General features: G+C 55.8%; 10 protein-coding genes across 10 annotated transcripts; 4 read left to right on the forward strand and 6 right to left on the reverse strand.

Moving 5' to 3' along the window:
* Positions 1-315: 315 nt before the first annotated feature.
* FA10DRAFT_126983 (hypothetical protein) lies at positions 316-2962 on the forward strand. The gene has a single exon (XM_025517958.1). It carries the CDS (start codon positions 492-494, stop codon positions 2865-2867), a length of 2376 nt encoding a protein of 791 aa, XP_025378107.1. The 5' UTR covers positions 316-491; the 3' UTR covers positions 2868-2962.
* Positions 2926-4559, reverse strand: FA10DRAFT_267339 (hypothetical protein; the record flags this gene model as incomplete). Its single annotated transcript, XM_025521869.1, has 3 exons — positions 3727-4559; positions 3605-3664; positions 2926-3533 (listed from the first exon to the last, which is right to left on the reverse strand). Coding segments are annotated over exons 1-3 (1360 nt in total), but the record flags the coding sequence as incomplete, so codon positions are not given.
* Positions 4560-5187: 628 nt separating this feature from the next.
* Positions 5188-8000, forward strand: FA10DRAFT_267340 (SPOC domain-like protein). Its single transcript, XM_025521870.1, has 11 exons — positions 5188-5530; positions 5596-5713; positions 5782-5890; positions 5967-6075; positions 6130-6419; positions 6476-6599; positions 6663-6798; positions 6862-6950; positions 7008-7251; positions 7319-7698; positions 7773-8000. Exons 1-11 carry the CDS (start codon positions 5234-5236, stop codon positions 7914-7916), a joined length of 2040 nt encoding a protein of 679 aa, XP_025378109.1. The 5' UTR covers positions 5188-5233; the 3' UTR covers positions 7917-8000.
* On the reverse strand, positions 7791-9686 carry FA10DRAFT_267342 (Aminomethyltransferase folate-binding domain-containing protein). The gene is made up of 3 exons (XM_025521871.1): positions 9118-9686; positions 8733-9027; positions 7791-8658 (listed from the first exon to the last, which is right to left on the reverse strand). Exons 1-3 carry the CDS (start codon positions 9475-9477, stop codon positions 7991-7993), a joined length of 1323 nt encoding a protein of 440 aa, XP_025378110.1. The 5' UTR covers positions 9478-9686; the 3' UTR covers positions 7791-7990.
* Positions 9574-13314, forward strand: FA10DRAFT_267343 (hypothetical protein). The gene is made up of 3 exons (XM_025521872.1): positions 9574-9891; positions 9968-10255; positions 10315-13314. The coding sequence occupies exons 1-3, from the start codon at positions 9717-9719 to the stop codon at positions 13200-13202; spliced, it is 3351 nt and encodes a 1116-aa protein (XP_025378111.1). The 5' UTR covers positions 9574-9716; the 3' UTR covers positions 13203-13314.
* Positions 13016-15042, reverse strand: FA10DRAFT_252590 (hypothetical protein). The gene is made up of 3 exons (XM_025519659.1): positions 14750-15042; positions 14545-14683; positions 13016-14472 (listed from the first exon to the last, which is right to left on the reverse strand). Exons 1-3 carry the CDS (start codon positions 15031-15033, stop codon positions 13456-13458), a joined length of 1440 nt encoding a protein of 479 aa, XP_025378112.1. The 5' UTR covers positions 15034-15042; the 3' UTR covers positions 13016-13455.
* A 162-nt stretch (positions 15043-15204) lies between these two features.
* FA10DRAFT_267345 (hypothetical protein) lies at positions 15205-15804 on the reverse strand. The gene has a single exon (XM_025521873.1). The coding sequence runs from the start codon at positions 15656-15658 to the stop codon at positions 15332-15334; it is 327 nt and encodes a 108-aa protein (XP_025378113.1). The 5' UTR covers positions 15659-15804; the 3' UTR covers positions 15205-15331.
* A 107-nt stretch (positions 15805-15911) lies between these two features.
* Positions 15912-16468, reverse strand: FA10DRAFT_267346 (hypothetical protein). Its single transcript, XM_025521874.1, has 2 exons — positions 16141-16468; positions 15912-16070 (listed from the first exon to the last, which is right to left on the reverse strand). The coding sequence occupies exons 1-2, from the start codon at positions 16408-16410 to the stop codon at positions 16023-16025; spliced, it is 318 nt and encodes a 105-aa protein (XP_025378114.1). The 5' UTR covers positions 16411-16468; the 3' UTR covers positions 15912-16022.
* A 119-nt stretch (positions 16469-16587) lies between these two features.
* FA10DRAFT_267347 (hypothetical protein) lies at positions 16588-19013 on the forward strand. Its single transcript, XM_025521875.1, has 7 exons — positions 16588-16679; positions 16738-17078; positions 17142-17259; positions 17317-17391; positions 17450-17557; positions 17616-18131; positions 18194-19013. The coding sequence occupies exons 2-7, from the start codon at positions 16791-16793 to the stop codon at positions 18883-18885; spliced, it is 1797 nt and encodes a 598-aa protein (XP_025378115.1). The 5' UTR covers positions 16588-16679; positions 16738-16790; the 3' UTR covers positions 18886-19013.
* FA10DRAFT_229643 (phytanoyl-CoA dioxygenase) lies at positions 19014-20206 on the reverse strand (the record flags this gene model as incomplete). The annotated part of the gene is made up of 3 exons (XM_025518798.1): positions 19014-19219; positions 19282-19651; positions 19733-20206. The coding sequence occupies 3 exons, from the start codon at positions 20204-20206 to the stop codon at positions 19014-19016; spliced, it is 1050 nt and encodes a 349-aa protein (XP_025378116.1).
* Between the last annotated feature and the right edge of the window lie 77 nt (positions 20207-20283).

The following is a 20283-nucleotide window of genomic DNA, read 5'->3' on the forward strand; positions in this document are numbered from 1 at the left end:
CCCCTCCCATTGTGTTTCATCTACCTCGCACTAGATCTCCGTCCTCAAACGCATGTAAGAACCTGTAACCTTCGTCTCTTCACCAGCGTCCCACGCAACCCTAGATAACAATTATCCTACAGCATGCGAAAGAAATCATCATTTGTACCTGTCTCCGTGTCCGCATCTTCCTCAGCCTTCAATACTACTAGCAGATCCTTGAGCTAATCACCTCTTCGTAGACATGCCGTTACCATTGTGCGGTATGTTTTTGAGAATGAAAGACCGTGCGAGGCGGATGCCACGTGTTTTGCGAAACGACACCTTGATTTCAAGCCTAGCTCGATGGGGCCACCAGAGGAACCGCGCTCTTGATGGAGGTTGAGGAGGGGGAACAGTAGCAGCAGCAACAACAACAGCAGCCGCGACAGCTGAACCGACTCCAACCACGACGGCATTACGGAACCCGCTGAAGACAGCAGGGCTGTTGAGGGGAGAGGAGACCGGTCGCAATGGCGCAGAGATTGCGCCGCCCATCGCCAGGGCAAGGTGCGATGGGCAGCAACGACGCGGTCCTGGTCCACGTCGGCGACACGCTGTCATCCCCCGACGAGGGTGAGCCAGGGCAGCGGCTCAATCCGGCTCCGCGCCATCCTCTCTACGAAGATTCTGCGGCAAGATCAGCAAGGCCCTCGTATGAACGCAGCCCGTCTTCCTCTGCTGGCCTCACGTCGAGGAGGGGAAGAGGCGCGGCTGCCAAAAGGGGGGGAGATGAGGGTCAATTGCCTACAGCACGCGATGTAGACGGAGGCAATACCAAGGGACATCAGGACAATGTTCAGACCGCACGCGTGACGACGCTCGATCGGCTCGAGGGATGGTTTGGGATAGCTGGCCAATCTCCGTCCTCCTCCTCCTCCTCCTCTTCGGCGTCAGTGCTACCTACCAGTGTCAACTCTGTGCCTCGGAGGAGGCCGGCTCAAGCGGCGCAATCGCAACAGCAACCCACAACCCGACTCGTACTCGTCCACTCGATCAGCTCGATGGATACGCTCGACTCGCTTGCGCTCAAGTACAAGACCAATGCTGGGACACTACGGAGAGCGAATGGCCTCTGGCCTGGCGATTCGATTCAGAGCCGTAAAGAGCTCTTCATTCCGCTCGATGAGAACGATGATGCTATCGATGATGGCTCCTCGGGTGCTGGGCCAAGCACAGGAGGGTTGCCAGCGAGAGCAAGAGCGACAGAAGATGTGAAAGGAAAGTTGTCGCTTATTGACGTCGGACGGAGCAGTGATACAGAGGGCGCGGGGAGGAAGCCGAGTGAAGAAGGAGCCAGTGACGATCAGGTCAGCGTCGGGCTGATCGAGTCTCACGAGCGCAATCTATCGACAACTTCGGCCGCCACAAGTGGGAGTACCTCGTCGGCGCCGGTCTTGGCCGCGGCAGAGGTTCGGAGAGTGCCCACTCAGGCGATGTCCTACTTTCCTACAGGTCCGAGCACTGCAGGCGGCAAGGGCAAGGGGAGGAGAATTGACGGGGCAGATGCAGACAATGATGGTGGTAGCAGCCCTGCCTTTGGATTTGCGCTGGGCATCACACAACAGTCTGATCAGCCTCAGGATCCAGGCGAAAGCGGCGTCGAGGATCTGCTTCGACTGGCGGAGAGGGCAAGATTGCGAGGCGATGAGGGCGAAGATACCATTGATTCGATGCAGAACCAAAAGCCCTCGCTGGTGCCCAGTACACTCCCATCGTCGCGACGGACGAGTGGCGATGGCCCCCGCAGCGAGTCGGCCGCCTCGGTCAGCGGCGCGGGCAACGATGATTGGAAGCCAAACAAGTGGACATTTGGCGCACCGAGGCCACGAAAGAAGGAGGCCGCATCTGTGTCGAGCGTCACCTCATCGCCCGAGTCGACCAATCGGCCCGTTCTTGCAGCCCTGGCTCACCCCTCGACGTCCTCATCAGTCTCTTCGTCCCCGCCTCGATCGTCGTATCAGAGCGGCAACGGCAGTGGCGGTGGCTACCAAGGTTGGAACGATATCCCGGAGCCACCCCTCTCTCGGACGGCACAGGGAAAGGTCGCGCACGCATACAAGCCCAACAACAGGCGGAAATACCCGCGCCCCGACGGGACCTTTGGCGAGACAGTGGGAGTGGCAATCATGGACGACCTTGTCGCCGGCTTGCCTCCCAATCCTGGTCCGGCCTCCAACTGGGCGCGTCCCATTCACGACTGCTTGCCTTTGCCTGAGTCGTCGACGAGAAGGTCCAAAGCTGCAGGGCACGGACCTTCGTCGAGTCCACTAGCGAACAATGCCTCTCCTGGCTCGTCATCGGCAGGCTGGGGTCAGCTTCTCAGCGACACGTTCCGTGGGCGGATCGGGTTGGACGAGGCCCTGGAGAGGGGATACGAGGACCTGAAGACTGCGAGCCTCGTCGCCTTTGCCGAGAACAGCAGTGTACGGAACGGCACCCAGCACTACAGTCGCATCAATGGAGCTCACACGCCACAGCAGCTCTCGGACACGCCACCACTACGGCCCAGCGCGGAGCTGGCGCGAGCCACATTGGGACGCTCTGGTGGAAGAAACGTGACGGGAAGCAACGGTCCTGGCTTGGAAGGCGAGGCGCAGCGCGATGGTACTGGCCCAGGCTCGAATGGGACGGATGAAGCAGCGAGAAGAGGAAGCGCAAAGAGCACGCATGAGCTCGAGGAACTCCACAATCACTCTCATCTCTTCTCCAGCCACAATGGTGGGTCCAGTACCTGGAGCCCGTCTATGGGCGCATCACCCCTTTCCCATACGATGGAACACAGTGACAGCGGGTCGGGTCTGCTGCGAGGTAGAAAGAATGTCCGAAATGTCGATTGGACCGCTTGAAGACTTGCTTCTCATGCTGAGACACCCATGCCAAGGATCACACAGACACATATATACACATCTTCACTTCAATCAATCCAGATAGCATTGGCCACATCGAGATATCGAACTGATGTGCCCCGCTACATCTCAGATTAGTTCTTCGTCGATCGGGTGCTGACCGTTGGCTGAGATTGGACCGTCGCTCTCCATGGGCGTATCGCCGTCCTCGTCGACACCCAAGATGATGCCATCTCCTCGGACCTCCTGGACGTCGCTCTGCCTCTTGCGAGCGCCATTTGTCAAGCCCGTGGCCGAGTTGCTTGCGGACAATCCGCCCCGTTTCTGTGCGCTCGATAGGCCATCCTCGAGATCTGGCAGGTCCTCGTCATCGTCGTCGTCGTTTCGCTCGCCGGCTACGGGGTGCTGTTCTGGTTCCTCGTCTGGCTCGCGCTCCTCCTCGCCGTCCAAGAGCCCCGCCTCGCGCATATACGCCCGATCCGCCATCTCTTTCCTCTTTGCCAGGGCCTTGCTTAAGCTGATCGGCTGCGGCACCACCTCTGGCAGAAAGAAGAATTCGGGCTGGGTGTGAACGGCAGATGCCAGCTCTTTGTACGTGATGGTGCGCTTCTTGTCGAGGCGTGCTTTGGTGTAGGCCGAGTCAGTCAGGTGTTTAATAAAGAGTTCCTAATATCGAATGGAGATGCATGAGCGCTCAGGAGTGGGAAGTAAAGGAGTAAATGGGGTGAGAGACCCACGGTGGCTTTAGCAATGACATAGATGGCATCTTTCGACGTCATCTCAACGTCACGATCAGCCTAAAAGGTTGTCAGGGTCAGTAGGTATTTCTTTGCTATTTGACGTGGACACAATGACCCACCTTGACGATCCTAGCCACTCTTGTGAGTGGGAAGATGCTCTGACCCGGTGTGCTTGTCTGGTTTGTGGACATTGTCGACATCATCGACATATCCCCCAGCCCGGCGCTACTGCTGCCCTGCCCAGCACTTTCGGCAGCAGCAGCAGCTGCTGCTGTTGTCGCTTTAGACTTCTTGCCTCCTGCTGCTCCAGCTCCAGCTCCTGCAGCCTTCACTTTCCCCTTTGCAGCCCCACTACCCGGCCCTTTTCCTTTCTTGATCGCTGTCGGTGCCGCTGCTGCTGCTGCTGCTGCTTCTCCGGAGTCTTCTTCACCCAATTCTGCGGCCTTGGCCTTTGGCTTTCTTTTTCTCGCCACCACCTCTCCCTTTTCCGCCGCCGCTTTTGGCATCGAAGACGAGGGTTCACCAGCCTTTGCTGCTGCGCCTGCCTTCTTTGCTTTCTCGCCAGGGGTGAGGAAGTCCAGACCTTCGACCTCTGCCTCGTTTTCAGCCTCGTCTTGTGGCCCTTCGGACACTGCTTCCTCCTCTCCAAGAGCAGCGGCGGTGTTTTTGGATGCTGAAGACCCCACAACGGGCTCTTCTGGGCGCACCGATGCTGCTGAAGCGGCCGGCGCGACGGGGAACTGCGGGGCGTCCGACGCAGGATCAGACATGGGCACGTCAGCGGTGGGTCTGGCTTCTTGCCCCAACCACTGCTGCTGGTGCTGCTGCTGGTGCGATGCTTGCGAGGACATTGCGCTGAGACTCTCGCTGGCGGTCGAAGATGCCATCGTGTTGAGCTTCGCCAAGCAGACTTTTGCGGAAAGGCTGGGAGAAAATAGAGAGAGAAGAAGGACCTCAACTAAAACGCGTCTTTGTCCGGACGCTCCTCGCATGGGAAGTGACGCGTCGAGAGGCGAAGACGGATGCCGGCTTGCCACTCTTTGTATTTCATGGGTTTGCGCACGATCGGGTCCTTGGGAATAAGCAGACCCTATGAAGGCCGGTTCGACCTGTGTTCAGAGACCTGTGATTGCCATGTTGGAAGGGAAGCGAAGTGCGTACAGAATGCCTCTGAAAGCCTGGACAGATTCCGTTTCTGTACTGCTCCCTCCTCGCTCTGCAGAGGGATCCCACAAAACCAATTCTGACAGAACCGATCCTGAAAGGAAAGGTGTCCAGTGTCCAAAGCAGGTCGATGGAAGAGGAGGCTTCGGACCAATGGATGGCCTTTTGGTAATGCCAGTGCTCGAATCCTACGCAAGCTACTTGAGCAAACACAACATGTTCTTGGCACCTATAAAGGCGGAACGAACAGCCAGCGCTTCTGTTTTTGATGGGTGACTTGCACAGTCAATAACTCGCGCTTTTGTTCATTGCTGAGAAGGTAAGCAAGAAGAGCAGTTGCCTTCCCTGTGACCACCGTCGACGATATATGGCATGGACTAAGGGAACATGCGCCAACTTTGCACGCGCTCGCACGCGCCACTTTTAGTGAACCAACACCATCGGCCATCTAGGTAGGCCACGATGTCTTCGAGGGGCACGGGAATGCCAAGGAGGCACGCGAACATCGAAGATGCCAATGAGGATGAAGAGGATCTCATCGAGTGGGAGCAGCAGACAACAAGGGACACAGTCCTCTGGCTCATCGACGCCGGCACAAAGATGCACGACACGCTCATCCCCGCTTCGAACGAAGGCCAGGACGATGATGCGCCCGAGGTCAGCCTATTTCATAGGGCGATGCAGGCTGCCTTTTCCTTTCAGAAAAGCAAGCTGGTCAACAGTCCCAATGACCTGGTCGGCATAATCCTCTTCAATACGGTCAGTCATCTGTGGCCCTGTTTGCTCCTTCTCCGCGCGCTGAGTGGAGGATTACCTCTTGACAGGACGAGACCCGAGTCGAGGAAGCTGGCAAGAATGTGTCGCATCCAAACAGTGTCACAGTAGAGAAGATTCGGCAGGTCGATGTCCCGTCGCTTTCAGAGCTCAAGGATGATCTTCAGAGTGGGTAGGACGGAGATGCCGATTGTTTAGCAGAGAAGGACGGGTCGGCTGAGTTGAGACTGCTGCAGACTCTCTCGACAATGGCACATCTTACTTCCGCGACAAATACAAACCCAGCGTCAAGCAGTCTCGCATACACCATGCGCTTGGAAACGCCGAAGCGATGATCTTGAATGCGTGAGCTTGAGGGGCTTCATACATTCATCTTCCTGCTTCGCTGACGCTTGCTCCATGCTTCTTTCCCTGGCCTCAGCGGTAAAACTGGCTCCAAGCGAATATTTTTTGTCACGAATGAAGATGATCCTATGGGAGACAAGAAAGGAAAAGCGGAGCAGCAGAGGCTTGCTCTGGAGAAAGTCAAAGTGAGAGAAGCTTCTAAGCCATAGCGTTGCCGATCTCACTCTCCTTTTCGACAGAGCATGACGAAGCGAGGCATCGAATTCGAGCCCTTTCTCATCTCTACAGAGGACCATCCCTTCGATACGTCTCTCTTCTACGCTGACCTCTTTTCTGTCTACAACGATGATGACGACGAGACACTATCGACCAGCGAAGCCCCCGATTCGTCAGCGGTCAAACGGCCATGGAATGCCACGACCAAGTTCGACACGCTCGAAGAGGATGTTGGTGCTAGGCAGACGCCCAAGCGAACGATCTTCAGCGTTCCTCTAATGCTAGGACATGGTGTCACAATGGGCGTCAAAGGGTGGGTAGGACAGGAAACATATTCACATTTGCAAGGATCTGACGATCTGCCACCAGATACTGCACGATCGTTCGGGCAACCAAAGGCTTACCGGTCAAAGTCAAGGCAGTTCCTGGAGAAGACGAAGATGATCCAGTGGTGTACAAGGAGATCATCACTGATACGTCGCTCGCATGCGTGGTGTGTAGAAGACTACCTAGAGGCCTTTTCGATTGCTCATACGTCTTTCCTTGCTTCGATAAGGACACGGGAAGAGAGCTCGACAAAGACCGAGACATCGACGTGGCATTCTCCTTTGGAGGTGACGCTAGCCTCCGCTCCAAGGTCCGCTTTTCCCCAAACGAAATGAAAGCATTGAGGATGTTTGGACAGAAACCAAGTGAGTCAGAGCGGACGAACGTCCCGATCACGATGACCGATACTGAGCGTTCGCTTCTTTCAGGCATAAAGATCTTGGGCTTCAAGCCGATTACTGAACTACGATTTTACGAGAATGTCAAGCATTCCTACTTCATATATCCTTCGGACGACGTGAGTGGAGCTACAAGAATCACACGGATCCAGACTCTAACCCGCTTGTGACGACAGGCATGGAAGAATTCGGTGCGGTGCTTCTCTTCACTGCTCATGAGTATGGCAAAGAAGAAAAAGATGGCGTTGGCTATCTTTTGCGGTCGAATGAACGCGACGCCATGCTTCGCTGCACTGTTGCCTCAGCTCGAGGAGCGCGACGACGAGGGGCAGAAGGAGCCTCCGGGGATGTATGTGATCCCTTTGCCCTTCGCCGACGACATTCGTGAGCCGCCCGAGAAGCAGCAAGGCATGCTCGTTGGTGGGTGAATCGCACTTTTCGCTTCCGATTCTCTTCTGATGAAACCCTTTCGCTCTACCTTTTGAAGCCAACGACGAGGAAGTGCAGGCGGCTCACGGCATCGTGCGAGCGTACACCAAAAACTCCGCTTTCAACCCAGACTTTTTCCCTAATCCAGCATTGAATCATCACTACAAGGTTCTCCTGGCCGTCGCGTTCAACGACGAGGTGCCAGAAGAGGTCGATGACAAGACGATGCCGGCCTATGCGACGATCAAGAAGCGCGCAGGCGACCTCATCACGGAGTGGAACGGCGTCATTGAAGACGACGAGCGTACATCGCGAAGCTTCGACAACGGCGATGATGGCGATGGGGTCCGGACAAGCAGCAAGAAAAGGCCGGCTGATTTTGGCAATGACGAGGAGCCAGACCTCAAGCGGAGGCACCGAGAGGGCATCCTCGGCTCGGTGAGTGTCCTTTGTGTTCGCTCGGACCTCTGTCCTATTAACTTAACTTCTCGCTCATTGACCATTGCCACCAGCTCGTCAATGATAAACTCAAGGCAGCGTGCGAGTACTACCGCCTACCAAAGACGGGAAACAAGGCAGATCTGGTCACAAGACTTGGCGAATACCTTGACAAGGTTGCCGCAAAGAGCAGGAAGGAGTTGGAGGACGCCGATTAGATGATTACGGTGCTCTGGCTGTGGCTTCCATTCTCATATGTATTTGTACCATACTTTTTCGAATTGTCCACAAATCATTCTGGAACGCCATGTTCGCCCACGCCTACCGCTGGCTTGCCCCTCCCTTCACTCTCGGCTTTTGGCCACCAGCTTGGGATCCACGGCCGCATCCCGACGTCTTCGTCACCAACCTTGGTCCTGATCAAGAGGCCGTCTGTGTCGGCCGCGCCTTCGATTCCGGGCTCGGTCCATCGCGCGACCTGCTCAAGCCTCAGGAGGGCCAGGCCGACATTTCCTATCCCAGACAGGTACTTGCCTGCAGACCTTCCTCGTGCAGGTCTAGCAGGGGCCTCTGATGCAGCTGAAGAAGAAGAGGCAGCCGCGGGGACCGACCGGACATCGGCACCGCTGTCGGGCTGCAGGTGTTGCTGCGCACTAGGCTCATCGTACGCCAGCGCTGCCGGTGGTTGAGGCGCTTGACCAAGCGAGTACAGGCTGACGGGAACGACGCGCTTGCGGACGACGCCCGTGTGGTGCGTCCTCGCCGTCAGCTCCTGGCCCACGTAGCAGCCCTTTCGAAAGTCGACGCCACCTGCGTAGTCGAGCGATGCCTCGAGTGGAAGGCTCTGATTCGGCAAGATCTCGAGAGGCCCTTCGGGGATACCCTGGAGGGTGCGATGCACCGTGTATGCGTCCTGCTGCGTGTTTGTCGAGGAGGCGAGTCCAGTGATAGCGGCAGGGACTACGGAAGAACAGGAGCAATCGAGGTTGGGTCAATGACTGAGAACAGAAGAATCGGCATTTGAAGAGACTCACGTTGTGCCTCGGCCTTTGCCAGGAGTCGATGGCCCATCTCCGGCGTCCGTCCATCTCTGCTGAGGACAACGATGCCGCTGCCATCGCCCTTGAGCTGCTCGATTACTTCCTCGGAGCCGGCACCCCAGAGAGCCCAGACGGAGTACTCATGGCTGACATCACTCAGCTTGACCTTGGAGCGTACCTTGAAGCGTTTGATGAAGGCTAGCAGCGACTCTGCTGTACGCGCATCCGTGTCGACCAGAACATGGTCGGGGGCAATGAGGTGCAGGAAGGCCGTCGCTATCATCCTCCCCTGTTGCGTGTTACTCGTGACCGTATGAGCTCATGACAACGATCTCCTATGTCGCTCTCTTGTGATGGGCAACGAGGTGTAGAGACTCACCTGCGGGTTGAGGAAGGCGCAGTACAAGGCATCGCCACCAGCCTCCAGCCTCCGGACATCGTTGGTGACGAGGCCTTGGAGTAGCTTAATGGCGTCCCGGCCTTCCACCGAGAGTAGTGCTTGGTGCGGTACCTTGGCTGCCCTGACACCGGCGCTCGGCTCGGTTGCAAACCGCCTTGTTCGGGACCAGATCCCCTTTGAGGGGAGAGGGGAGGAGCGAGAGGAGCAGCAGCAGCAAGTGCAATGCAGGTGACCAACGCGGCTTGCGAGCGTCACAATGGACCGTACTGTGCCCGTCGGCTGTACCCGAGCAAAAGATGCTGCCGCAGCGACCCGCAATGGTCCCATGTTCATCGCCATGGTTGCTCGTCGTGGCAGTCGGAGGTAAGAGCCAGAGAGAGCCTTAACCTTTTTTTTGTTTCCGTTCCATTTTTGTCCTCCTTCTGACCGAGCGACCGTCCGTCCGACAAACCGGAAGCTTCCTTCTCCACATTGGCGGCCGGAGGCGCGCGCCTCACATTTGGACTTGGCTGGATTTCTGAGCTCAGCCTTGTCCGCTCGATGTGACGACGATGGCTTGAGCACACGGGCGCTCAGCAATGCGCGGCCGCTCCTCTCAACTGATTAGCGCTGGTGGCGATGTCGGCGACAAAGACGGAGACTATGAAGACGAGGATGACGACTTTGTCAGGGAGGCAGTGGAAGAGGCAAAAGAGTACAAGGCCGAGGCGGAGCAGGAGAGAAGAGCGCGGGCGGAGGCAAAGCTGCTGAACAGTTGAGTGTCTCACCGCCGCCCAATCAGTGCTTGAACACAGGCGTCGACAGATGCTGATTGAGCATTACCATGTAGAGCGCTATGTGAAGAGGAAGAAGAAGGAGAAGATATCGAGAGAGGATGACCAGATCTTGTTTCATCGATTGAGGCAGCTGCTCGGCTTGACGGAGCAGGAGGCACATCGCCTCAGAAAGTCGTCCGATGAGACAATGATGAAAAGAGAGACCGATAGCGACGCCATCGGAGGTGGTTCGGGGCAGCGGTCCGACGACGATGGGAAGGACGACGAAGAGGAGCAGCCACAACGTGGCCAAAGCTCTGCTCAAGGTCAATTCGATCTCAGCCAGTTGCTAGGTGACAACGGTAAGTCTGCGTGTGTGCCTATTTAAATTTGTGTACGAGCTGACCTCTTGTTTCGACAGCACCATATACCACGTCGTGCTCATCAAAGGATGGTCTCATCTCGCTCTCATCCACAACGAAAAGAGAAATCTCGAGTGACCCGGAAGAGAAAGAGCGTCTTGCGAGACCACCTCCTTCACAAAATAAATCCATCAAAAGGGAGCAGCCTCCGGCTTCTTCAGATGCTGACGAGCACCTGATTTCGCTCTCGTTTCCCGTAAAAAAGACTTTGGCCGCTCATACTCCAAGATCTGTCGACCATCAAGTGGGAACCAGCGGCACCAAAGAGGAGAGGGCCCGAGGCAATGACAACGACGAGGAGGAAGAAGAGGCCATACCTCTCTCGCTGCGGGGTCGAGTTCATGGCCAACAGCTCGATGCGATACCAGCAGCAGTGGACGTGGAGTGCCGTCCCTCGTTCTTTACAAATGAAGAACAGCGAAAAGTGGGACCGATGTGCCTCGATGCATCGGCCGACGTCTACGTTCCTCGATACATCAACCGGTTTTTGAGAGAATATCAGAGAGAGGGCGTTCGATTTTTCTACGAAGCTTATCGCAATGGGAGAGGCGCTCTCCTCGGCGACGACATGGGCCTCGGAAAGACGATTCAAGTTATCGCCTTCCTTTCTGCGATCATGAAGAAGCGTGGGACGGTGGCCGAAGACGAGAATCGTCGGATCAACGCCGTCAGGGCGGGGAGGTCGAGCTCGGGCAAGCAGCAAGCCGATAAGATCTGGGCCACTTGCCTAATAATCTGCCCCAGCTCTGTCGTGGGAAATTGGCAAGGCGAGCTCAACACCTGGGGATATTTTGAGCATGCAACCGTCTCGAGGGATTCCATCGACGACTTTGAAAAGGGCCGACTGGACATTCTGCTCACGTCGCATGAGACTGCAAAGCTTCAGATCGATCGCTTGAAGGACCTCTCCTTCTCTTGCATTTTCATCGATGAATGCCACAAGGTGAAGAACCCCTCCTCCCAGCTACACCAGGCCATGTGCTCATTTGCCTGCCCTCGACGGTTCGGCCTGACGGGAACAGCCATCCAGAATCGCGTTGAAGAGATGTGGACCTTGCTCGACTGGTGCAACCCGGACCAGTACGGTACGCTGCGACACTGGCGTGAGCTCGTCGCTGAGCCCTTGCGCCGAGGTCAGGTTGCGGGCCACCATCCTTTGGAGGTCGACCGAGCAAGAGACGTTGCGAAACGGCTGGTAAAGAACCTTTTCCCTCAATCCTTTCTACGCCGCACGAAGTCGCTCATCCAGGACCAGCTGCCGATCAAGACGGACAAGATCGTCTTCTGTCCGTTGACGCATATGCAGATCGCAGCTTACAAGCGCATCCTGAATGAGCCAGAATGTTTCATGATTCGTCGGTCTCATGAAGCTTGCGAATGTGGGCTTCTTGATGACGAGGGCTTCCCATACCAACGCAAAGGGTGCTGCCATCAGACAACCGCGGACGGCAAGCCTTGGAACTATTACATGTTCCGGTATCTGCATCTGCTTCAAAGTTGTTCCAATCACCTTGCGTTGGTTTTCCCGGACCCTCAAGACAACATCGTGGCACCGATTCGGGAGATCGACAGGGAGCGCAAGGTCCGTTACCTTCGTCAGCTCGAAACTGTCCAGCGACTTTTTCCCGACGACTGGGCCTTGAAGCAGAACAATAGCCTCAACGGCTTTCGCGAGGTCTTCTGCGGAAAGTGGATTGTCTTGAAGGAGCTCATGGCGGACTGGAAGAGGCGAGGCGACAAGGTCCTCATCTTCACATCGAACAAGAGCCTCCTGAACTGGTTGAGCAGCTTCATCGAGATGCAGGGCACGCAGTTTTTAAGGCTTGATGGGACCACGCCCCAGAAGAAGCGACAGGCGCTCGTGGACTCCTTCAACCGCCAAGCTGAAATCTTTGCTTTTCTAATCTCGACGACTGCAGGCGGTACCGGCTTGAATCTGACGGGCGCCAACAAGGTCGTCGTCTTCGATCCGAATTGGAACCCTGCGCATGACCTGCAGGCGATGGACCGCGCTTATCGCTTTGGACAGGTTCGCGACGTTGACGTGTTCCGCCTTATTGGCAAGGGTTCGCTAGAGGAGGTCGTATATGATCGTCAATTGTATAAGCAACAGATGGGCCGCATCGGTTACGAAGCCTCCAAGGAGCGAAGGTACTTCGAAAAAGGCATGGAGCGCGGCATCAAGCACCTCTTTGAGCTCCACGAGACAGAGCTCAAGACGAAGCGAATGATTGAGGATTGCGACATCCGCGAGGCTAAATTTGCCTTTGAGCAATTTGCCAGAGACCAGCATCTGGCTGCGGCTGCGGCAGGCGTGGAGGCTCCCGAGATGGATCTCGACGACTTCGTCAAGGGGTATCTCGATGAGGCTTCAGACGGACGGAAGAGGAAAGGGAAGAGGGCTGACAACGATGGCGACACGTCAAAGATCCTTAGGAGAGGCGGTGTCGAGTACACACATGTCAACGACGAGCTGCTGGGCGGAAGCAGAGCCGAGGAGGCCATGTCGCGCTATGCGAAAGAGAAGATGGCAGGCGGCGGTTCCGGCAGAGGAAAGAGGAGAAAAGGCTCATTGTCCGAGAAGGGCGTTGGAGGAAGCGGTCAAAGGGCAGCAAGTGCAACGATTGCTTGGCCGCCGAAACGGAACAAGAATGAACTCGAACAGGAGGAAAGCGACGAAGAGGAGCAGAAGAAAGAGATGGAGGGTACGAAGGAAGATACGGGACCGGCTCAAAAGCAGGAATTGAAGCAGGACATGGCTGGCAAAGCCGGACATTCTGAGGTGGAAAACCCTCTAGATGGGCCGAGAGACGAGAAGGACAATATTGACGGAATCGTCAAAGCAGTGGAAGATGACGAAGATGAAGAGGAGGTGGCGCTCTTCTGAGATCTTTGTGTGATGTCTCTGAATTCTGTCGCAGTTGTGAGGAACCTGAAGACGGTGTAAATTATCGTACAGCAAGCAAGCATAGATTCGGACATGTCCGTCGAAGGATTCTCGGTTGCGTTCCAAACGAATGCTGTTGAAACGTTCTAGATTTGCGTTCACATTCAGAAGAGAGGAACAGATACACGATAAGAAAAGAGCTTGCCGATCCCCTCCCATGCCTTCCCATATTCCCCTTCGATTTCCTCTTGCTTCATGCATGATGAGGCTTAGCGTGCGGGTGGTGCGTACCCTGAGCCTGCTTCTTGGCTTGCAAAGCGCACAGGGCAGCTCCTACGCCGCTCCCATCCTTTGCAAACCCGAAACGAGTCTTCTTCTCTGCTTCGGCGCCCACCATAAGTCGGAGTGCCTCCTTCATGTTCTCGGTAAATTGCGGAAGGAACTCGACCACGGATCCGTCGACGCCCACCTCGACTACATCGTCTGCACCACCCGAGCCAGTGGACTGCGTCTTGTTTGTATGTTGAAGCACCGCCGCAATGGCCACAGCGCTCAGACGTGCCGCTCGGCGACCGACGAAGTGGCACACGCGCTTGACGGCCTCGACATCCTCTGCTCCGACGTTTGCCGGATCGAGGCCCATCGTCTCGATGAGAACCTTGCGCGTGGCCGACGACTGGCCGTCGTTGTCGGCCATGACGGCAGACATGTAGGCTGTGTCGAAGCCGTACATCTCATTAAACTTGTCCGACGAAAAGCCTTGGAAGAGGACGAGATTGTCGATGAGGTGGATCAGCACCGTCCGCGTCACCTCGCCCAGGTACATGCCGCTGATCATCTTCTCGAATGCGTGATGGCGCGGCCGGATCGCCGTCCGATCCACGAGATTGTCAAACATGGTGACAGGAAGCACCGCCCGTTCATCGTCGAAGCCGCCCCACTCGGTGTTGACTATCATGGAGCTGGGCACTGGTCGAATCGGGTCCTCGACCTCGAGCTTGGCCACCTTTCGTCGATCCTCGACGTAGGCCCCGTTCGTGCCCGTCCCAAAAATGGCGCCCAGCAGTGCCGGGCCACGCGATTGATAGCCGTGGGCGAGGAGCGCGCCGACTGTGTCGTTTACTAGCGCATTCACCCTGACCTTGACGTTCAGCTCGTCGAGGCACGACTGGAGGAGTGTGACAACCTCCTGTCCGATGGCATCTGGAGCATCAAAACCCTTCGTCCACTTAATAAGTCTTCCTCGGTCGATGGCTGTCTGTTCGACGGGCTGTGAGATTGCAAAGAGCGGTCAGTATGATCGACCCGATTCAATCAGTATTTACCGGGTCCTGGAGCTCACAAAGCTAAAGGTAAAGCCGAGCAGAAGCTCCTCGTCGGCAACGTTATGGGAGCTGCTTTCGGACTTGAGGAATGTCTCAACGCATCTTGCAATGAAGCTAAACAGCTCCCTTGCCTTTCCTGTCTTGTGCTCGTCCGATCTGTCGTTCGTTCCCCTATCCGTCAGAAGATAAGAGACAGGCGTCGGTCCCTCGTTCTCTACTCACACCTTGTACTTTTCCTGCTTCATCTCGAAGCTACCCTTGCCGTCCAGCTTGACCTCGCACACACGCAAGTTTGTTCCGCCCAGGTCCAGTGCGAGGTAGGTGCCCTTTTCCGTGCCGTCGGGCACGCCTGTCACAAAGGACGGAATCATTGCCATGTTCTGGCCGTCTTTCTCGAGGCCATGCTCCATCCGATTGCGAAATCGCGACAAGATGGCTTCGAGCTTGTGTCCATCGAGGTCGAACTGCGCCTCGATGGCATCGAGATGCTCCTTGAGCGTCGGCATCTCTCTCTCTCTCTCAGAGCGAACCTCTCCCAATTCTCGTTAAGACCGAGGGAGGAGTAGGAAAAGTGAGATGCGCGCGCGCTCGCCGAGTGGAGAATCTTCGCAAAAGCTTCGGGCAACGAACGCGCGTGGGCTTTGGATTTGCTCTCTTTATTTCTGGACCCACGATCGAAGAGGGCCAGGCTTTGCCTGGGTGATGGTTCCCGACTCCATTGCATTATATCCCCGAAGGTGGCAGCCTTTTACACACACACACTCCTGGGGTCCTCGCTCGAGGCCCTAATGTTGTCAAACACAGTCACAAAGCATTGACATTGGGCTCGCCCTTTTTGATGACGTACGACACGAGCATCTTGAGCGGCTCCGTCTGGCTCGCATTCTCGCTGCGCAGGTGCCGGGTCACGCCCAGATCTACGAAGCTTTGACCCGCTGAGTAGCGCTCCACTTCGCCTCCCTCCCATTGTGAGATGACGGATCCCGCGACGACGAAGCCAGTGGCGGGGACGGGGTGGGTGTGCAGCGGTGCAGCCAGCCCGGGCGGGTATTCGAGCAAGACCAGGCGCGATTCCCAGCCGGGAAGCGCTTCGATGGGCAGGGCTTGTAGGATTGTACGCTTGACTGACATTGTTGTTTGCATTGAGGCTTTGACTGGTTCTCTAAGAGCCATCCCTCTTATATACCGTCTCAGTACCCCTCACAGTCATCATCAGTGTCTTGACGGACACGGACCTCGGATTTCGGCGTTAGAACCACAGTAAAAAAAATGGGGAAGAGCGAAGAGTACGACGTCAATTGGCCATCACCTTAGCCCTGAAGTCGTAATTCCGGTCATCTAGAATGGTGAACTTGTTACCTCCATCGAATGAAGGTAGTACAAGGTGCTGTCAAGCTGTAAATTAGTCGATGTCGATTTCCTCTGATGAAGAGTAATAAAAGTACACATGTGATGATGCCTGCGCCTACTGGCCGAAATTGACGACCCGACTGGCTCAGATGCCCTCCTCTTTCGCCCTCAAAGCTCTTGCGGGTTCTTCGATCTGTATCCAACAGGATCACCTCTTAGTTCAAGCGGTCGCATTGAGGACGAAGAAGAGAAGCTTGACGCACCTTGCGGATAAGATCCCGCAGCGAAAGCCCTTCTGGGTTCACATCTGCCTTTTGCTTGTTCGAGTACGTGACCGAGACTTTCTGCGCCTTTTCGTCTGAAAGCGTCCGGAGCGAGACGGCCGGGAATGCAGTCGCACCTGCTGGTGGTTTCGTTGGGAGCGTGGAGAGGAGGAGGCGCATCGATCGGGTCGCCTGCGAGGAGCTCAAGGGCGCGAGGTCAATGGAGATGGCAGAAATGAATCGCACCGTCTTGGTCGATAGTGACGACATCTTTGGTGCTCTCCTTCGACTCTCCAGTCGACGTGGATGGCAGAGAGTTGAAAGGAAGATGATGAGAAGGAGGAGGATGAGAAAAATAATTAAAAATAAGACAACAGCTCGGCCGACACGGACCTGTGGAGAAGTGAAGTGAGGGCGTCCGTTTTAGAAGCAAGAGTCTGTCGTTCCGTCTCATCTTCTTCCCTGCACCTAACCCTTCCCTTGCTCTGGTCTCTCGACCGTTGGCAAGAGCCTCGGGCCTTCTTGATTGACAGACAGCTGTAGGTTCATGGTTCTGCATGTCCAAAATCGAACCTTGGCTTAATGCTCTCTCTCCAGACTTGCATCCATCCGCAAGCCCATAGAACTATCTCCAAGTGGACGGCTCAACCATGTCATCGTCGACGACGTTTCTGCCCTCGAATCCGCAGCCTTCGGGCTTCAACCAGACGGGTGGCGGGCACAACCATCAGCGAAGTTCGACTGGTCCGCTCATGACGCCTGTGCAAAAGCCGGGAGAATCAGCTTCTTCGTCGGCCGCATCGCGCGTTTGCTACTTCTTCGATTCTGACATTGGCAATTACCATTACGGTCCAGGCCACCCCATGAAGCCGACAAGGATACGCATGTGCCACAGCCTCGTCATGAATTACGGCCTCTACAAGAAGATGGAGATCTTTGTAAGTTGGCCTGCTCGCTCTTCTGCTCCTGTTCATGAACTGAATGCCCCTTGACTTGAACAGCGCGCAAAACCGGCCACGAAGCGAGAAATGTCGCAATTTCACACCGATGAATACGTGGATTTCCTCTACCGCGTCACACCCGACAATGTCGATGCGTATGCCAAAGAGTGCCTCAAGTGTAGGTTCTTACAAAGGTTGTCCACAGTGCAGCATTGACAGTGTCTCTGGCCCGCAGTTGACGTAGGCGACGACTGTCCCGTATTCGACGGCCTATTCGAGTATTGCTCCATCAGCGCAGGAGGATCGATGGGTGAGTATCGAGGCCTGTATTTGTCAAATTGACTGGCTCTGACCACCAACACCGACAGAGGGAGCCGCTCGTCTGTCTCGTGACAAATGCGATATCGCCGTGAATTGGGCCGGTGGGCTGCATCATGCAAAGAAGGGCAGCGCCAGTGGGTTCTGCTACATCAATGGTGAGACACTTGGCGATATTCTCGCAACCTTCATGAAAATTGACCGAGATCATCTCAGACATCGTCCTTGGTATCCTCGAGCTGCTTCGGTATCACCCCAGGGTGCTCTACATCGACATCGACGTCCATCATGGCGACGGTGTCGAGGAAGCCTTCTACACCACGGATCGCGTCATGACATGTAGTTTTCACAAATACGGCGAATTCTTTCCGGGCACGGGCGAGCTGCGCGACACTGGCTTTGGCAAGGGCAAGAATTACGCGGTCAATTTTCCCTTGAGGGACGGCATCACCGACGAGAGCTACAAGAGCGTATTCGAGCCTGTCATCACATCGATCATGGAGCACTACCAGCCCTCTGCTGTGGTACTGCAATGCGGCTCGGACTCGCTGGCTGGTGATAAGATTGGCAGCTTCAATCTGTCGATGCGTGGGCATGCCAACTGTGTTGAATTCGTGAAAAGCTTTGGCCTGCCCCTGCTCCTCCTCGGTGGTGGAGGCTACACGATTCGAAACGTGAGCCGAGCATGGGCCTATGAAACGGGTCTTGCTGCTGGGCAAGAACTGAGCCCCCGTGAGTGTTGACATCGCTCTGCTTGTGTCTGCTCGCGACTGACCTCTGACTTACTTTGGCAGAGGTTCCTGTGAATGAGTACTACCAGTACTTTGGACCCGACTACACCCTTGACGTTCGTCCCAACAACATGGAAGACCTCAACACGCGAGGCTACCTGGAGAAGCTCAAGATTCAAGTGATGGAAAACTTGCGTCAAACAGCCTTTGCCCCATCTGTTCAGGGTCATGTTGAGCCGAGGATAGAGCGGGACGAGGCATTGGACGATGAGGAAGGCCTGGCAACTGACATGCTGGATCCAGACGTGCGTGCCAGTAAGGATCAGGGGATGCGGGATCGGAGAAGGCAGCGCGACGGCGAGCTCAGTGACAGCGAGGACGAAGGCGAGGGAGGACGGAGAGATCGAAAGAATTACGGTCAAAATCAACGAAATGGCAACGGCAATGGAAACAAAAGTAGAAGCAATAGCAATGAGCCGCGGGCTCCTTCGTCGCAAGTTTCGATCATGCAGCCGTTGCTGCAGCGCCAGAGGACAGAGAATGCCAACGAGAATGGCGGGACCGCAGATCCCGATGCAGTCAAAGTTGAAGAAGAACGGATGGCACTTGCGCAAGGGATGGACGTTGACGCACCAGCTCCCGCAAATGGATCGCAGCTTACAGCCCCTGGTCTCTCTGAAGACGCCGTAATGTCGGACATGGCGGCGATGACGGGTCCAGAAGCATCCCAGCCCCATCCTCCCTCGGCGAGCTAGACTTACGTTTCTGATATCCTCTCCCATGTACTGTATTAGATCTCTTCTTATTTCTCGCTTTCCCCCCGGTGTTTCATTGCTAGAACATGGTACAAGGGAACATCAATGCATCCCACTTCTGCAATCTTCTAGGCAGCAGGAGCAGGAGCCGGAGGAGGGTTGTAGAGCTTGCTGAAAGGCGTCGCCTTTGTGGGCTGCAGCCAATTCTTCTCATCGTACTTCGCCTTGCTCTCATCGCCCTCGATGGCGTGGAAGGTGTAGATGTATCTCGACCGATCTGAAAGGTTCTTCTCAGACTTGTGCAAGACGGAGCCATGGATAAGGACCAGAGTACCTATTAAGTTCCAATCTTTGTCAGCACACGACGAGAGAAAGGCTGAGAGCAGACATGCTCACCGGCCTTGCATTCTTCCACCCTCGCCTCATTGTCTCTCCACGCGTCCTCTTCGCTAACGCTGAGCTCCTCGAATGTCGTGCCTGCCGACGTGTTCGTCGGCTCCTTCCTGACAAAGCGTTTGTTGACACCCCGTGGAACACCGTAATTCTCTTTCACGTCCCTGTCTTCCTTTGGCCTTTGCTCGTTGCCCTGCTGATGAGAGTCGAGGGGCCAGCGGTGGGAGCCAGGCAAGAAGGAAAGGCAGCCGTTGGTCTTTGTGCAGTCCTCCAGGGCGAACCAGAGGCCGGTTGCGCTCGGTGGATCGGTGTAGAGAAACGTGCTGTCGTTGTGCGGAGGGACTGCGCCGCCGATCGAAGGCTGCTTGCAAATCTGTCTCGGAAGCAGTTGCTCAGTTTCGAGAGAAAGCAAAGGCGGCGAGGAAAGCAGCCTGAAGAGAGAGGTGTAACTTACTATCATGCTTTGCAGTGTCCTTGGCTCCGTGAAGCTCTCTAGCGATCTGACGAGATTCTGGACCTTGTCACTGAATGACAGGTCGTAAAAAGTACGATCGAGTACATGGAGAGCGTGGCCAGCCTTGTTGACGGCGAGGTCCGGCTGCCTGTTCAGCTGGCCCGTCTTTGGGTCCACTGCGCCCTCCTCGAGAAAGAATCGGATCGAGTCGCCCGATTCGAGAAAGTAGGCATTGCCGACATGCTCTTCGTTCTCCTTTGTAGAGTCGTCGTCGGAACCAGTGACGAACTTCGTCAGCGGGTGCGCCGCAGGATCAAAAGACTGGATCACGTCGCGCGCGCGGGCCAGGATCGGGGCTGGGTCGAAAAAGCCGTGGAGGATCAGATAGCCATCTTTGCGGAACTGCTCGAGCTGCGATGGTGTCAGAGCGCCAGGAGCAAGGCCTGTTGATGTCTCAGTCGCTGTTGAGATCATGATGATGTCGAGCTTGGCAAAGACGTGCGACTGTGCATGATACGGTACCAGAAGGTGACGGGCTCTCGGCCGTCCTG

This window comes from Acaromyces ingoldii, assembly GCF_003144295.1.
Source record: "Acaromyces ingoldii strain MCA 4198 unplaced genomic scaffold FA10scaffold_3, whole genome shotgun sequence".
In the NCBI taxonomy this organism is placed as follows: Eukaryota; Fungi; Basidiomycota; class Exobasidiomycetes; order Exobasidiales; family Cryptobasidiaceae; genus Acaromyces; species Acaromyces ingoldii.

Excerpts from the sequence above, each read along its gene's own strand:
- FA10DRAFT_126983 (XM_025517958.1), top strand. The coding sequence starts at position 492 with ATGGCGCAGAGATTGCGCCGCCCATCGCCAGGGCAAGGTGCGATGGGC.
- FA10DRAFT_252590 (XM_025519659.1), bottom strand. The coding sequence starts at position 15,033 with ATGCCGACGCTCAAGGAGCATCTCGATGCCATCGAGGCGCAGTTCGAC. Across the intron at positions 14,684-14,749 it reads AAGCAGGAAAAGTACAAGGT|ATCGGACGAGCACAAGACAG; the intron begins GTGAGTAGAGAA and ends AACGAACGACAG. Across the intron at positions 14,473-14,544 it reads TCGGCTTTACCTTTAGCTTT|CCCGTCGAACAGACAGCCAT; the intron begins GTGAGCTCCAGG and ends GCAATCTCACAG.
- FA10DRAFT_267346 (XM_025521874.1), bottom strand. The coding sequence starts at position 16,410 with ATGTCGTCACTATCGACCAAGACGGTGCGATTCATTTCTGCCATCTCC. Across the intron at positions 16,071-16,140 it reads TGCGGGATCTTATCCGCAAG|ATCGAAGAACCCGCAAGAGC; the intron begins GTGCGTCAAGCT and ends TGTTGGATACAG.
- FA10DRAFT_267343 (XM_025521872.1), top strand. The coding sequence starts at position 9,717 with ATGCGCGGCCGCTCCTCTCAACTGATTAGCGCTGGTGGCGATGTCGGC. Across the intron at positions 9,892-9,967 it reads GGAGGCAAAGCTGCTGAACA|AGCGCTATGTGAAGAGGAAG; the intron begins GTTGAGTGTCTC and ends ATTACCATGTAG. Across the intron at positions 10,256-10,314 it reads CCAGTTGCTAGGTGACAACG|CACCATATACCACGTCGTGC; the intron begins GTAAGTCTGCGT and ends TTGTTTCGACAG.
- FA10DRAFT_267342 (XM_025521871.1), bottom strand. The coding sequence starts at position 9,477 with ATGGCGATGAACATGGGACCATTGCGGGTCGCTGCGGCAGCATCTTTT. Across the intron at positions 9,028-9,117 it reads GCGCCTTCCTCAACCCGCAG|GGGAGGATGATAGCGACGGC; the intron begins GTGAGTCTCTAC and ends AACACGCAACAG. Across the intron at positions 8,659-8,732 it reads GGCAAAGGCCGAGGCACAAC|TCCCTGCCGCTATCACTGGA; the intron begins GTGAGTCTCTTC and ends GTTCTTCCGTAG.
- FA10DRAFT_267340 (XM_025521870.1), top strand. The coding sequence starts at position 5,234 with ATGTCTTCGAGGGGCACGGGAATGCCAAGGAGGCACGCGAACATCGAA. Across the intron at positions 6,799-6,861 it reads GATGTTTGGACAGAAACCAA|GCATAAAGATCTTGGGCTTC; the intron begins GTGAGTCAGAGC and ends CGCTTCTTTCAG. Across the intron at positions 7,699-7,772 it reads GAGAGGGCATCCTCGGCTCG|CTCGTCAATGATAAACTCAA; the intron begins GTGAGTGTCCTT and ends CATTGCCACCAG.
- FA10DRAFT_267345 (XM_025521873.1), bottom strand. The coding sequence starts at position 15,658 with ATGTCAGTCAAGCGTACAATCCTACAAGCCCTGCCCATCGAAGCGCTT.
- FA10DRAFT_267347 (XM_025521875.1), top strand. The coding sequence starts at position 16,791 with ATGTCATCGTCGACGACGTTTCTGCCCTCGAATCCGCAGCCTTCGGGC. Across the intron at positions 17,079-17,141 it reads ACAAGAAGATGGAGATCTTT|CGCGCAAAACCGGCCACGAA; the intron begins GTAAGTTGGCCT and ends TGACTTGAACAG. Across the intron at positions 17,558-17,615 it reads TGGGTTCTGCTACATCAATG|ACATCGTCCTTGGTATCCTC; the intron begins GTGAGACACTTG and ends AGATCATCTCAG.